Source organism: Oryx dammah, unplaced genomic scaffold (genome assembly GCF_014754425.2).
Source record: "Oryx dammah isolate SB20612 unplaced genomic scaffold, SCBI_Odam_1.1 HiC_scaffold_26, whole genome shotgun sequence".
Taxonomy (NCBI): Eukaryota; Metazoa; Chordata; class Mammalia; order Artiodactyla; family Bovidae; genus Oryx; species Oryx dammah.
The window spans coordinates 34,295,095-34,311,286 of record NW_024070210.1 but is presented as its reverse complement, the minus strand read 5'-3'; the positions used below and the strand labels follow the sequence as shown (position 1 = coordinate 34,311,286).

Here is a 16,192-nt window from a genome sequence, read left to right as displayed (position 1 = left end):
ACCTTTCACTTCTCTTGTTTTCATAGCTATTTGTAAGGCCTCCTCAGACAGCCATTTTGCCTGTTTGCATTTCTTTTTCTTGGGGATGGTCTGATCACTGCCTCCTGTGGACTCTAAAAGTTTTGTTGAGGGTAGATCTCATTAAAAAATTGGTAGATCCCAATTTTTTTAAAAAGTGACTGTACCTTACACTAGCAATCAAAGAAAGGCAAATAAAAATTATCACCTGTCATATTAGTGAGGGTTTAAAAATGCTAGTGAGAGTTCCCTGAGGCAGGCTCTCTCATTTACTGCTGGCTGCAGTATAACTTGGCAGGCATAATCATTTTGAAAAATGGTTTGGAAATATGCATCAAAGGGTCTTAAAAATGTTCATGCCCTTTGATGTAATAATTTTACTTGTAGGAAACTGTTCTCTTGCAGTAATAACTAATATAAATATGTTTATTATTTAGAAGACCAAAAGTTAGAAATCTTCCCAATGTTTCACAAGAGGAAGGGAGGGTAATAGATGTTGATACACATGAGAAAACAACAAAAATGAAGTTTTAGTGACAAGAAAAAAGCTGCTCACAATGTAATAATAAGTGGAAAAAAGGGGGTAAATTGTGTAAGAGGTGACTAGACACAGTATTATCACACCACATAAAAACTTTAAAAAGGTGAAGGAAATACATAAAAATGTTACCCAGGGTTGTTTCTGGGTAATTAGCCTATGGATAGTTTAAATAAAATAAGATACAAACATATCCCCTTTTTAATGCTTTCCAAATTTCTGACAAGGACCTCAAGTTACTTTCCCAATCAGGAAAAAAAATATATATATATGTATATATAAAATTTAATAACAAAAATGTGATCTAAGTTTTCATGAAAAAATGATGTTTATCATAAAATATATTTTTGAATGTATCTTCTTACTCCTTAGTCTTTGCAAACATAAACATCTAAGGTAGAATGGAGAGTGACTAAAAATTAGACTATTCTAGAAATACCGGAAGTTATTAGATTGATTTTATTTAAGGTATGGCTAAGGCAAACATAAATGTCTTCAGTAAACCTTTCATTCTAACTTAAAAGAGATAGATATAACTGAGGCAGGGGTAATGTAAGAGGAAGCGTAACATTTTTTATTTTGAGGTTAACATATGGCCTTAGGTAGCCCAAGAAGCAGAATCAGCCCCCTGTAGGACACTGTGGCTGGGTCATTCTCTTCAGGAGAGTGGTTTAGGAGAGACACAAATGGAATGGCAAGCAGGGAGGGAAGGGGTGGGGGTCTGCCCTGGCAGCCAGGTCAGTCAAGCCCACCCTGGCTTTCAGTGGGTTGGCAGATGGCACAGCCAGATTGTCCCACCAGCCTAGAGCTACTAACTAAAACAATTATATTCAGGAAGAGAAAAATTTATGCTACAATCAGATTCCTAATGTTAGCAGGGAATGGTGAGGGTAATGCTCTAATTGGTTTAAGTTGTGAACAGAAAACTGTAATGAGGAATAGACAGGGAAAGGTGCAAACTGGTTTTTATGGGGACACAGCCACGGACGCTGAAAAAGATCAAGTTCGTGCCCCACCACTCTTTTCCCCTCGCAGCCTTGCCATTTGATTCCCCTTGAGAGGTGTTTTTGTTTTGTTTTGTTTTTCTGTTTTTTTTTGTTTTATCTTTTAAAACTTTCACTTATATATTTTCTTTAAACCAGACAAAAGTAAATTTGGGGAACTTGGGCCCAATCTAGAAAACAGACATGGTCTTGGTGGGTCTATGCTGTATTTAAAACCTAACAACAGAACTTGTATGAGTTGCCTACAAAAGTTAAAAGTTAGGAGATTTGGCATAAAACATAGGATTTGCACTTTTAAAAGAAAGTCAAATATAGCAACTTTAATAAGTAAGCTATTATTGTCACATGGCAACAAGTAACTGGAGAAGAATGACTGATGCCCCTCTGAGATGGCACCAATTTGCCACAGTCCTCACTTGGCCCTTTTGCTCATTTGGATTTCCTTTCCTGGTCCCTGTATGCATTCCTGAGGTTTTCCAGTGTATGATTCCCCGAACTGGTTTGCCAGCCCTGAGTTGCCTAGGATAAAAAGCTTCCACTGCTACAAAAACTAGATTCAAAGCAACATTTCCTTTAAGTAACTCTGATAAAGATAGACCTGATGAAGAACTTTTAAACAAGCTCAAAGAAATGCAGGGAGAGCAAAAAGAGAGAGATGGCCTTCTGGAAGTCAGAGACGCTCTATGGGAAACTCTCCATTCTGGCAGACAGCTAGAATGGAGGTCCTGCAAAGACTGGGCACTTTATGGGAAACTCTCAGCCTAGTGTTTGAAGCTTAGTAGGAGGTTAATAAATGTTTGTTTCCATCTTCCTAAGAGCAGATGCAGAGCACAGCAAGGAGGAAATGGAGCCAGAACGGTGTAATGCAACGCACAAAAGCACAGCATGCCAAGAGAGAAGGAGAGAGGGGGTAATTGTAGCCTAGAGAGCAGTAGCAGCAACAGAACAAGCCTAGAGAAGTTAGAATGACAAAGCCAGGTACTATAATCACCAGAGACTTCATAACCACAGCATGATTCTGATAGATCTTTGCTAGTCACACATCTATATGGTAAGTAGGAGCATAGAGTAGATAGATGAAGACTACATTAATTAGGCAGAGAAATTCAGACAGAAATTCACACCAAGACTCTAGTGATGAGAAAGCATTCAACCCTTTAGTGAAGGATTGTTGGTTAAAACTAATAATACACACACACATGTGTTACAGAGCATATGTAAAATATGCAGGATAGCTGTGCGCAGTTGAAGTAAAGAAATTTTATACTTAGGTGAAGTTGTTTAAAATTTTTGTGCGTTTTTTTTTTTTTTTACCAATGGTGTGGCTTTAGTTACTTTGAAACAATTTAATTCTAAAGCCCCAATTTAAAAAAAATTAGTCACTAACTGAAGTAAAATTTCCTGCAGATCATGTCACTGTAGCGATAACCTATCAGAGAATGTTAGACAAAGGCTACTGAACAGCGCAATGGAAGGTTATCGCAATTGTGATGAAATTTTTTTTCCCTAGTCCTTTACTTAGGGTGATCGCCAACCAGTCAGTGTTTATACATAGGGTTTGCAATATGTATTAAAATATTTAACAATCTTGAAAGGCAGTGACTGACAATGATATGCAGTGTCCAGTATGAGTGCTTAATAAGTGGTAAAACAAAATACTGCATGATGAGAAACAGCAGTCAGTAAATCTATTATACTCTAAAATATTATATTTCAAAGCCTAGTAACTATTTAGAAACGCATAAAAAAGCAAACATAATGTGTTGGCTAAATTATAATAAAGGAAACTTTATATTCACTAAAAAGTTTATTCAAATAATTTTCTTTTAAATTGCTTAGGGGATTGAGAGAAGGTATGGGAAAGGGGAGAGCGTATGGATTAAACACACACACACAACTTTTTTTTTTAACCACGTGGAAGTCTGCTGACGACAGACCGGGATGTTACATCCTGCACTATGGAGGGGTGCTCCAAGTGCCTTCAAAACTCCCTCTAATCCAGTGTCAATTGGCAAAACCCTCCAAATTTCTAGACTTCTTCAGGCTTTAAAGGACTGGGTTTCGGAAGAGGAGGCTCCAGGTGCGCGTGTGGAACACCTCCGAAAGTGTGCCGCGACACGGCGACACCGGGAAAGCAAATGCTCCCATATCCGGAGAGCAGGTTCTTTATTTACAGCTAGTTAACCCGAGGAAACTAAGTTAGGCTTGGGAACCTAAACCGCCGTGCTTCCGGGGATCCTGCGCAGCCTTCGGCCGCTGCAGAACTCGGCGACCAGGGCTGAGGTGCCCGCGCCGTTAAGTTTGGGGAAGGAAGCGAGAGAGCGGAAAAAAAAAATAGAGCTGCTCCTTTAAGAACTTCCTTTCCCTTTTACTCTATGTTTACATAACACGGGGGCGAGCCGCCGCTGGGCCCGAGGGGGGCGGGGAGTGGACCGGGGCGGCCCCACGCGCCGGGGGAGGGGGCGCCGGGTGGGCGGAGGGCTGCGGGCGGCTCGCGGAGGGCGGGGCGGCTCCCACCTGCCCGCGCGCGGGCGGGGCGGCTCTGCGGCCGGCCCCCGCCCCTCCCCCGCCCGCTGCCCCCGCCCCTCCCTGGCTCGCTCGCTCCCTCCTTTCCTCCCTCCCGCGGGGCTTCGGCGGCGGCGGCGGCGGCGGCGGCGCTTCGCGCGGCGGGTCTCCCTGCTGCCCGGTCCCATTTGTTGCCGAGTCCAGCTCGGGGCAGCCGCGGCGCGCGGAGCTCTTAGAGAGCCCGGCAGGGCAGCCACGCAGCCACGACGGAGCAGCCGCGGGACTGGCCGCCCCGCGCCCCCTTCGCCGCCGTGCCCTTCCCCGGCGCGCTCACTCCCTTCTCGGGATGGGATTGTAGCGGCGGCGCGGACTCAGCGGGGATCGCGGCGGAGGCTGCGGCGGCGGCGGCAGCCGAGCAGGGCTCCATGTTTTCCGCCGGCCAGGAGGAGCACTGCGCCCCCAATAAGGAGCCCGTGAAATACGGGGAGCTGGTGGTACTGGGGTGAGTCCGGGGATCCCCGACCAGGGGATCTTGGGGGCGGGCAGCACGCGCTCCGGGCTGGGTGGCCGCCGCGCACCCACATCCTGGAGCAGGGCCATCGGGGTGGTTTGGGGGTTCTCTGGCCATCGGTAGGGCGCTTGGGCCGGTAGAGCGTCTCGGAGGGCTGGGACGGTGGGCGTGGGGGTGGGATGCCCTGATCCGCGCGCGCTGGTCGCTGCGGGCACAGGGATGCGCTGTCCGCGCCGCGGAGGTGGCGAGGGAAGTGGCGGAGCGCGGTCAGCGCGGGGCGAAGGCAGCGGCGGGGACTGGGGCGACCTCGGAGCCCCGCGAGGCGTAGTGTTCGGGGACTAAGTCCTTGGCATTACCGCGGGGGCAGAGGCTCGACTTCCCCGCGTGCCCCGGGCCGGGTGTCGGGGATAGGGACCAGGGTTGAAGCACAGCTGTCGTGGGCACCTCGCGGTGTCCGAGGACTACCCCTCCACCTTGGCGAAACTGAGAGGCCCCCAGGGTCCCTCTGCTCCCTCTTATTGTGAGCCCCAGGCCCGGAACTCCAGGCGCGGCACCGGCGGCTCGGCGCTGCGGGCAGTGGGATCCGAGCGAGGGGCGTCCGCGGGCAGCAGCCCCAGGGCAGTGAACTGTCTGCGACCCGGGCGGCCTGGCCGGCCCTCGGCTCTCTCCGCCGGGAGTGTCGCGGAGCGGGCAGGAAAGCCGCTGCGCCCGCCCGGGCTCCAGGCGCGCGGGGCTGCATCCTCTCTGTCCCTCGGTCCTGGGATTCGGCCTCGCAGATGTCCTCCCAGCGGCGGGGAGCTCGCCAGCCTCGCCTGCCTCTGCTCCCTCTCGGCTTGTGAAAATCACATTCTGAAGATAGTAATTATCTACAATCTTTAAACGGCAGCAATTAGAGACTTCATCTACTTCCTGACTTTCCTTGTGACATTTCTATTGTTTACCCTTAATAAGCCTGGAGAGAAGCTTCGCTGGGATTAAAGCAGGATAAAGTGGGCAGTGAAAGGGGAGCGGAATGGGGTGGGGGAAGTGCGGTAAATTCGGGAGAAGGAGCAACTTGGGTTTAGCCTTGGAGGAGAAAAGAGAAAGGATTATTTTTCCCTTTGGATCTGTCACTCCCGGAAACCCGCGCTTTTGTCCTCCTCTCTTGAAAGACTTGTGTTCTGAACATTATGGGTGCTGAAAGGTAGGCTTAGCACACGTGTGAAGAGTCATGGGTAGGGAAGAACTCAGGGCACTCTGAAAAATGTGTTTTGATAACTGAATACCTTGAAGTAAGTGCCGGCTTAAAGATAATTTTAAAGCGACGAATTTTTAAGAGACGCTTCCAGACACAGCCCAGCTCAAAGTTGTCCAGTTTGGCGTACTTTGTAGCTACAGTGTTAGGTGGAGTATCATTGGAAAGCTCATTTACCTCTTTGGAAGCTGTTTCAGATAAGCATTTTTCTCACCTGCATCTAATTGCGCTTAAAAGACAAACATCAAGATTCAGTGGAAGGAGAGAGCACTGGCAGGCAAAAAGCTAGAGTTTAGCTTGTCTTATGTAACCTCAGCCCAGCCTAATTTTGTGCAGTTTGGTTTTGTTTGTGTGGCTGGCTTCAAAGTATGTTTAACATTGTGAACCTGACACGAAAGATTAACTTAGGCCAGGACTTTATTTCATTATTTCCTTTTGAGGAAATAGTCGTTGAGATGTTTCATGAAAGCAGGGTGTGAGTGGGTCTGGAGAGGGTTTGTGTTCATAGTTGGAAGTGCAGGACATTCCAGAGCCCCGAAAAGGATTTTTACCCTGAATTGTCCTCCGATCAGGCTTATACTAAAGCAGGCTATGTAAATACTTTGCCAGTTGCATGTGCTCTGTTATTTACAAATGTTTTTCTAGGAGACACTGAGTATGATGGAATTAAGTGTTAGTTGCTCAGTGGTGCCGGACTCTTTGCTACCCCCTTGGACTGCAGCCCACCAGGCTCCTGTGTCCATGAGACTTTCCAGGCAAGGATACTGGAGTGGGTTGCCATTTCCTTCTCCAGGGGATCTTCCCAACCCAGGGATCAAACCCGGGTCTCCTGCACTGCAGGCAGATTCTTTAGAAACTGAGCTATAAGGGAAGTCCATGACGGAATTAGCACTTATATTAATATTTTAGGCCATTCAGTTTGTGGGCACCTACTATGTGCCAGCACTGTTTAGGCATGGAAGATCCAGAAGTGCACAGGGAGCTATTTCATTGTAGTGTGGAGTGGCAGATATAAACAGAAGAAAACATGTAAACAAATGAATAATAAATGGCAGTTTCTGGCGCTGCCAAATTTGCAATAGGCAGGTCTTGCCTTCTGTAGCTGGGAAGGCAGGAACGTTTCTCTGAGGAGGTGAAAGGGTGAGTTGAGACCAGGCTCTGAGAAGATGCTAAGTTTGGTTTTTCAATACTTGAGAAGAATTGGGGCCATTTTCTGTTTTTGAGAGTAGTTCTCTGACTCTCTAACAATATTGAACACACTGAAGAATGTGGGGAAATAGTGAAAAGGTAGGTAGACTGTAAGGCAACCCTTATTAATCATTATCGTACCCTTAGGACTTGAGGTAGCGCCCTCCCTCTTAAATCACCAGTGATGATCAAATAAAAATTAGTATCAATGTTACATGTCTGATCATCTATAACATAATGTAAAATTTTCTAGTAGATTTTTTATTGATGAAATTAATCTTGAAATCTAAAAATGCCCCATATTAGTATTCATAAAAAGCTTTTTGCTTATAAAATACAGTGCATTTTTTCATTAAAAAAATCCTGTTGTGTGATTGCCCTTTTTTTCTCTTCTAAATTTTGTAGCAAAATGTTGCTAAGAAATCCTGGAGTGCAGTTGAGGAGCTATAAACGTATATGTCTGTATTCATACGCAAATACTTCTGCATCGTTTCATGCATTACACAATGTTAAGAGAATCCCAGTTAGGATTTTAGTAGGGTCATCATTTTCTTAGCAGCTTGGTACAATTTAATTTTTTCATGATTCCAGCCAGTGAATGCATCAGAGCCACCACTTTTTGCTGTGTCCATTACATAATGAAAGATAGAGAAATGACTATCTACCTGTCAGGTCTTTTTTGCTGTTCATTTTAAACCTGGCTAATATGTTAAACTTGGGGAAGCGTGTCCGGATTTGAGAGGTAGTTCGATGTAGTTTGTTGGTAAGAGTATGAATCAGCATTCAGACCTGGACTGAATTTCTCCTTTCTTGCCCACTGGCTTTGTGATGGTGGCTTAGTCCTTCACTCTCTGGCTTCCCAGTTGGCCCAGTGGTAAAGAATCTGCCTGCCAATGCAGGAGATGCTGCAGAGGCTGTTTGGGTCAGGAAGATCCCCTGGAGTAGGAAACCTGCTCCTGTATTCTTGCCTGGAAAGTTCCACGGACAGAGGAGCCTGGTGGGCTACAGTCCATGGGGTCACAAAGAATCGGACATGACGGAGTACATGCACCTAGCCCTCACTTTCTTCCTGTTTCTTTAGCAATAATGAAATGATTAGATTGTGTAGTTGTCAAGAACCTTTCTGGTTTATACCCTGTAATGTTGGTCAGTGGCTCAAATGTGCAAAATGTAGTTAACATAATCTCAGTAATTCTGCATGCATTGATTTTGTGTATTCCTTGCCGGGAGAAACATTAATAACCTCAGATATGCAGATGACACCACCCTTATGGCAGAAAGTGAAGAGGAACTAAAAAGCCTCTTGATGAAAGTGAAAGAGGAGAGTGAAAAAGTTGGCTTAAAGCTCAACATTCAGAAAACGAAGATCATGGCATCCGGTCCTATCACTTCATGGGAAATAGATGGAGAAACAGTGGAAACAGTGTCAGTCTTTATTTTGGGGGGCTCCAAAATCACTGCAGATGGTGATTGCAGCCATGAAATTAAAAGACCCTTACTCCTTGGAAGGAAAGTTATGACCAACCTAGACTGCATATTCAAAAGCAGAGACATTACTTTGCCAACAAAGGTCCATCTAGTCAAGGATATGGTTTTTCCAGTGGTCATGTATGGATGTGAGAGTTGGACTGTGAAGAAAGCTGAGCGCTGAAGAATTGTTGCTTTTGAACTATGGTGTTGGCGAACACTCTTGAGAGTCCCTTGGACTGCAAGGAGATCCAACCAGTCCATCCTAAAGGAGATCTGTCCTGTGTGTTCATTGGAAGGAATGATGCTGAAGCTGAAACTTCAGTACTTTGGCCACCTCATGTGAAGAGTTGACTCATTGGAAAAGACTCTGATGCTGGGAGGGATTAGGGCCAGGAGGAGAAGGGGACGACAGAGGACGAGATGGCTGGATGGCATCACCGACTCGATGGACATGAGTTTGAGTGAACTCCGGGAGTTGGTGATGAACAGGGAGGCCCGGCATACTGAGATTCATGGGGTCGCAAAGAGTCGGACACGACTGAGCCACTGAACTGAACTGAAGGTGGTGGTGCTAGAATTTGAATGGGAACTGTGGTTTAATAGTGGAAAAGATCGATGCTGTGATTACTTTTTTGGAAGTTGGTATGTGCAAAATAGGCATTTTTAAAAGTTGTAATGGTATACATATATGTGACACATTGGTGTTAGATTGTACATGAGGGTGTTCAAAATTTGATAAAACTTTCTGTTCCAGGTTTTAGGAGGGCAGTGATGTTTCAAAATTAAGCGCAGTAGGCTAAAATAACCAGCACAAGGAAGAGATAATCTGATGATGAAATTTTAGAACTGAAAGGGCCCTAAGAGGCCATGGTACATACTTCACTCTTTAGTTTTACTGATGAGGAACGCGAGACTCCCAGAAGGAAGGAGGTTTGTCCAAGTTCATAGTTGAGCTGGGTCACTGCACTGCCAGGTCACAGGTTCCTCACTTCAGGGCAGATTCCAGCAGTGCTGTAAGTTCCCCAAAGCTGCAGGTTTTTTGTAACTTGCATGAGGGAAGCTGAATCTCTTTCTGGATTCAGTTTGAAGCATGCAGCTCTCTCGCTGACTAATGGCCCATCATGATTTTTGGAAACATACTGCTTTACTCTTAGTTCCCCTCACCTCACTGCTGAATGGATAATGCCTTTGCAAAGCTTTCTTTTTCATTTGATGCTTCACAAAATGTATTTGTATTGGATCTCTCAACCAAAGGTTTTTAACCTAGAGTTCACAGATGGAATCCAAGGAGCCCTTGAACTGGGATGGCGGGAAAATATATCTTTGCTTTTACTGGATTCAAACAGATTTAATATTTTACTCCATTATGTGTATAGGCAACAAATAGACCTGCTGCTGGATTTGCTATTTAATGCATTAATCCAGAAATGCATACATTATTGTATCACAACTTATCTTTGATAACCAAATGATTGACTTCATTTTTAAGCCTTTGTATTGTATTTTATACATGTAAAATTATTTTTCTGCAAAGGGCTCAGTATACTTTAAAGACTGACAGAAGGATCCTTTGCACAAAAAAAAGGTTAAGAATTTCTGCAGATATGACTCAAAAATAACTTGTTGTAGTTGAAACTGCTTAAGATCTACAAAAGGGGGAAGATCAGGGGGTACGTGTGGTTTTCCCTTTAGACTGTGCAGCATTTTATCAAGTAAGACAAAGAGGGCTGTTGCTAGGAGAGTTTATGGTCTTTATTTTTTGAAACAAGCAGCTCCAATTTCTAGATGCCAGTTTTGTCTTAACCTTGGCACTGTGCCTTGGCCCCTCCCCTTGGTAGTAATAAGAAACCTTAAAATATATCCTAACACTTTTCCTTTTCTTGTCCTCCTCTTTAATTTGGGCCCAAACATCAAATGCTAGTATCCTTTATAGACTGAAAGGTCTTTGAACTTAAAGCAAAACAAAACAAAATCTTTGCTATCTCTCAGCGTTTGTGGTGATCTGAAGAGCATAGATCTGTTTGTGTGGATGGAGGGTCTACTTCTGTAGGCTATAAAGGGTTGTGATGTGACTGGCTTTGGGTTGCTATATTTTCCTTTACTAACTTTAGCCTTGTTTGGAGTATGTGGCTGTCTGTGTGGTTTCTTGTCTGGGCCTCTCAGATTTGTTTCTCTAACACACCAAGCCCGAAACCTTCATTAGGACTGTTCATTTTCAGTTGTATTTCATCAGGTGATCCATATTTGGGGATGCTTTCGGTAAACAAAAGCAAAACCAGCTTACTTCAGGTTTTAGTAACTTTGCATGTGTGCATGCTAAGTCGCTTCAGTCCTGTCTGATTCTGTGTGACCCTATGGACTGTAGCCCGCCAGACTCCTCTATGAGATTCTCCAGGCAAGAATACTGAAGTGGGTTGCCATGCCCTTTTCCAGGGAATCTTTCCGGCCCAGGGATCAAACCCACGTCTCTTAAGTCTCTTGCATTGGCAGTTGGATTCTTTACCACCTGGGAAGCCCTCCAGCAGCTTTATCAAAACATATCAGTAAAATTGGCAAAAGGATGAAACACGTATACAGAAAAGACCAAAAAACTGAAAACATGCCAATTGCCGTATTTGAAGGAGACCACCCTTGGCATGTTGAGGCAGTGGCTTTGTGTCTGCGATGCAGGAATCAGCAACCTGGAGACATGGATTGGCTTTGAAACAGAGACAGTGTAGCCCTTGATGGAGCTCCTTGGTGTGGGAGTAAAATAACTGAACAGGAATTTCTAACATCATCTGATTTAACTAAGGGTTTCTCCTAGGGTGAGCAGAATCTATTTTATAAGAAGAAAATGGAAGGTAAGAATGATGCTATTAATGGTTCTTATTGAGCTTACTGTTACCTTCATCTTCTGGACAATAAAAATAAGGAGAGCAAAAAGTGCTTCATAGTTCTTAGCTTTGTCTAAATCAGCTGTTCTCAACCACTGTCTCAGCCACCTTACGTGTGATGATCAGTTTTGAGGTATGTGGCCGGTAATTTATGACATGTAATAAAGTATGGATCTTTCAAATGATTCCAAGATGTCTTGGTAATAATGTGACTTTACCCACTTGCATTCTGCTGTGTTCTCCCAAGTGGGAGAGAAAGGGGTGGGGTTACATCAGGCAAGCCAGGAATTTATTCATTCGACAAATATTTAATGGGATTGTACTCTTCCAGGCACGGGAGATATAGCTAGGCAAGGCGGACATGTGAATTACTGTCTTATTCTTGTCACAACCCTTTAGGGAATGGCTCTTACAAATATTCAGTTCATTTATTTATTCCACCAATGTTTGAGCACCTGCTACACGTCAGATGCTGTCCTTGGCACTAAGGGTGCAGTGAACAAGGCAGGTATCATCTCTGCTGCCGTGGAGCCTACAGAGAAAGCAGATTAGAGCATAGGCTGTGATGGGGGAGCACAGTGGGTCACCTAACCCTGTGCCGGGACAAGAAGAGGCTAGCCAGGCGGAGGTTAGAGGGAATTGCTCTAGGAGGACGGCCCACAGTATTCTAAGATCCAAAGATGAGCGCACATGCTCCTTTGAGGAATTGAGAAAAGTCCCAAATGGCTGGAAGGTTGAAATGAATCATGAGCCAGGAGGGTGGGAGGGCAAGCCCCGCAGGATTGGGGACTTTATCCTACAGGCCTGGGAGATTGTAGCTGACTGTCAGCTCGGAAACTGGTAGCAGAGAAAGCACTTCTGCAGAGCGGGCTGCAGCAGCGGCGGGTGCAAGAAGCTCAGGCCGAGGCGTGTGGGAGCCAGGATCTGATTCCTGTCCCTCAAGACGTCCAGTCACACCACTGTCCCAGGTTGTGAGTGGGCTGCCACTCGTTCACTGACTCAGAAATACTGACTGAGGAGCAGCACTGCCCTGGGCACTGGGCTGCATACAGTAGGAGTGAGGTAGACAGCCCTGCAGAGAGCTCACCTTTCAGTGCAAGACAAGCGGTGCAGACAAGCCAGCCCCTTGGTAGATACAGCTTTAATTCAGAGGGCCCTGGGAAATCTGACGCAGGACATGGGGCAAGAGAGTGCTTGGGTGGCAGGGCAGGGGGGACGAGTTGGGTCAAGTGCAAGGGACAAGGTAGTGGGGCCCTGGAATATACAAAAATCAGGGGAAGCATTTCTCAGAAAGTAACTCTGTATCCTTTGAGAGCTCCCACCCTTTTCCAGTTTTTTCTTTACTTTCAAACCTGTCTAAGCCACGCTGGGTGGGTTACACTCTGATGGGCCAAAGGATTCTGAGTAGTCTATCAGTGTCGCATGCTCAGGGTGGTAATTGCATTCTCTAGGGCTCCTTGATGGAGAAGGCAATGGCACCCCACTCCAGTACTCTTGCCTGGAGAATCCCATGGGCAGAGCAGCTGGGTAGGCTGCAGTCCATGGGGTCGCGAAGAGTCGGACAGGACTGAGCGGCTTCACTTTCACTTTTCACTTTCATGCATTGGAGAAGGAAATGGCAACCCACTCCAGTGTTCTTGCCTGGAGAATCCCAGGGACGGGGGAGCCTGGTGGGCTGCCATCAATGGGGTCGCACGGAGTCGGACATGACTGAAGCGATTTAGCAGTAGCAGCAGCAGCAGGGCTCCTTGAGACGATTTGCTCTTCCCTCCTAGAGGACAGGGTTCCTCCCTTAGGGTATGGGGTACACCTTTTCAGGTATACAGGAGGTGGGATTTCTCTGGCACACTGCAGCACCTTGCTCAACTCAGCCTCATCTCTGGGGCTCAGGGACTGTTTCCTCGCTTGGGAAGGAACGCGGATTCCCGAACATAGCTGCAGCTTTGTAAACAGCCCTCCCCAACCTGAAGGGCCCAAGTTAAAGGTTTCCTGCGATACTAAACATGTACTTTACTGACATCAGATACTCCTGTTTCAACTTTTGTTTGTTTTTCTTTTTGTCAGTCACCTAACAGTCATTTTGTCACCTGCAGAACGTTCTGCCTTGAAGGGAAGCAGGCCCTCTGTTCCCGTTCCACCAGCTGCCAGAGCTGCACTGCGGTGCACAGGGGTGGTGCCGAAAGGCTGCAGTCATTAGTGCTGGCTAACGATGGCTGGGGTGCAAGCCTCCTCCTGGATGACAGACCTAATAAGTATGCATTGGGGGTATTTTCAGCAGCAGATTTAAGACTACTGCAAGTCATTCTTGATTGAGGTTTTATGTCCAGCCATCTGCATAATGCTTCTCACTTGCAAACACTTAACTCCATTCATACCCTGCTTTTTTGCTCTGTGTTTAGGATAAGAATCTCTAACCTTGTGCTCCCATTCTAATTAGTACTGGTTTAGCAGAATCCAACCCAAGTGGGCAGTTGTGTGTTTGGCTTCCAGGCTGTTGGTATGGAACAGCTGTTTACTATTTCCAAGCACCTTCCAGGCGCCTTCAAAGCCTGCCCCCCTCCCCATCCCCCCGCCTCCTTCAGTTTGTACCTGGCCTTCTTGTGCCTCCTGCTGCAGGGTTATGGGGCCTCTGTCTATCTTCAGAACTTGTGATGGGTGAGCAAGGAGGGGTTTCTGGAGCGCCTGATTGATAAACTGATTACCTTGAGGAAATCCGGCCCTTTTTGCGCAAGGACCGAAAACACAAAGAAGTGTGCTTCTTGCCAGATCCCCAGAAACGTACAGACTGGGTCCTTGCTGTGGTACATGAGACTGCATTAGAGTTTGGGTGCTTTTATTATAACATGCTCTCGGATAGAATGCAGAATGGAATCTGTCGTTTTGCTGCATAGCTGTTTGTTTAAGGTATGCAGGAGAGCTACTGGAGAGAACAGAGGACTGTACTGTGTATGCTTCTCAACAGGGTTTTTGCATTCTTGAACTATTTCCACATAATAAGCATTCAGTTGTTTGACTCTGTAAACCATTCAGTGAAAGAACTGTATTTAAAGGCCGTGTGTTGAGGTGGACATTACCCAACTTTCCCAGTAGGACTTGCAACCAGTTGGAGATCAGATAAGAGAATTTGGGGCTTTAACTTAGACCCATGTTTTTCCCCAAGTATCTTCAAATCAGGCCTGCGTGCTGGACCTCTCTGAGGTGGTGACTCCCCTCCCTCTGCATGTGGGCTGGTTTTGTAATTTGCTCTGAACCATGTTTGTGACGGAGGTCTGTGACTTTTGGATGCTGCCTTAAGGGGTGTTCTAGCTTCCGTTTTTGTTCTCTATACTAATCTGCCAGGCTGCTCTATAACAAAACACCATAGGCTGGGTGGCTTAAACAGCAGAAACTTGCTCATAGTTTTGCAAGCTGGAAGCCCAAGATAAGGTGTCAGCAAGTTGGGTTTCTCCCGAGGCCTCCCTCCTTGGCTTGCAGATGACTGTCTCTTGCTGTGTCCTCATGTGGCTTTTTCTTGTATAGGTGACCATCCTTGGTGGCCCTGCCCCTCATATGAGGACACCAGTCATGTTGGATTAGGGCCCACTTATGTGACCTAACTTAACCTTGATTTTAATCTCTTTAAAGGGGCTTCCCCGGTGCCTCAGTGGTAAAAAATCTGCCTGCAGTGCAGGAGACATGGGTTCGATCCCGGGGTTGGGAAGATCCCCTGGAAAAGGGCATGGCAACCCATTCCAGTATTCTTGCCCAGAGAATCCCATGGACAGCAGAGCCTGGTGGACTCCAGTCCAGGGTCACAAAAAGTTGGACATGACTGAAGCAACTTAGCACGCATGCACACACCTCTTTAAAGACCTTGTCTCCTAATACATTCACATTCTGAAGTGTGCTGAGGCTGAGGACTTCAATATATAAATTCAGTCTACAGCACCTTCTTAGAAGGCAGTTGCCATGTAAAGAAGTCTTGACTGCCCTGCTGGAGAGGGTGGCCCTGGCAGGATTACAAAAGGAGAGAGGCCTGGCCAGCCCCCAGCCACTGCAACCACTCTGCTGAGGCAATTGACCTTGAGTAAAGCCATCTTGGCTCCTTGGGCCCATCAAGCTGCCCAGGCCACACCACACGGAGCAAAGATGAGCAATTTCCTTCTCATTCTGCCAAATCGATGAGTTCCGAGTGCTGGTTGTCCTTAGAAGCTGTTGTGTTTGGGGTGGTTTGTTACACAGCAGTAGACAACTGAAACACCGGTATTACACTGGCATGTGATTTAGCTGTCTCATCTGACGGACTAATGGGAATGAATTCACTGAGTTTTTGTTTCTTTCAGGTTATTGATTATTTTAATGAGCACAGTTTCAGCCTTTTAGATGAGTTATTCCAAACATTAAGTACTGTATGGCCTGAAAAGCTTAGCTAACAAAAGCATTTGTGAAATAAGTTTATTATGTAAGTCATCTGTGAGTCTCTCTGCATTCATTAATCTCCGTAATCAATATTATCTCCTGAAATTCTTTGAGAGCAGGCAGTTGAAGAATGACCCAGCAGAGCTGAAAACCATGCTTCTGAAAGATTGGAGCATAAGCAGCTTTAACCCCAGGACAGCTAGTGGATGATGGACTTTCAGGCTTTTAAAGGCCACCCAAATGAAATAACAGAACTAACAGAGATTTGAGGAGGTGGGGAGGTCATCTCTACTAGCATCCTACAGGTACAGGGCAATGAAGAGCTCACTTGTATGAGTTGTACCTGTGACTGTCAGTGGTACGAAGGAAGTATAGTTCCTGGGTCTCATTTTCCCCATGGGCTGTGTGCTGGCTTAGGGGCAAGCAACGTCAGAAGGTGGCCAGGCATGG

At 46.1% G+C, this 16,192-nt stretch overlaps 1 protein-coding gene across 1 annotated transcript in view; it reads left to right on the top strand.

Annotated features, from left to right (window-relative positions):
* Window positions 1–4,224: 4,224 nt before the first annotated feature.
* PELI2 (pellino E3 ubiquitin protein ligase family member 2) overlaps window positions 4,225–16,192 on the top strand; it is a 188,360-nt gene continuing 176,392 nt past the window's right edge. Inside the window, exon 1 of the mRNA XM_040226380.1 lies at window positions 4,225–4,567. Within this exon, the coding sequence (XP_040082314.1) occupies window positions 4,491–4,567 (77 nt within the window). The 5' untranslated portion in view covers window positions 4,225–4,490. The remainder of the gene's footprint in view (window positions 4,568–16,192) is intronic.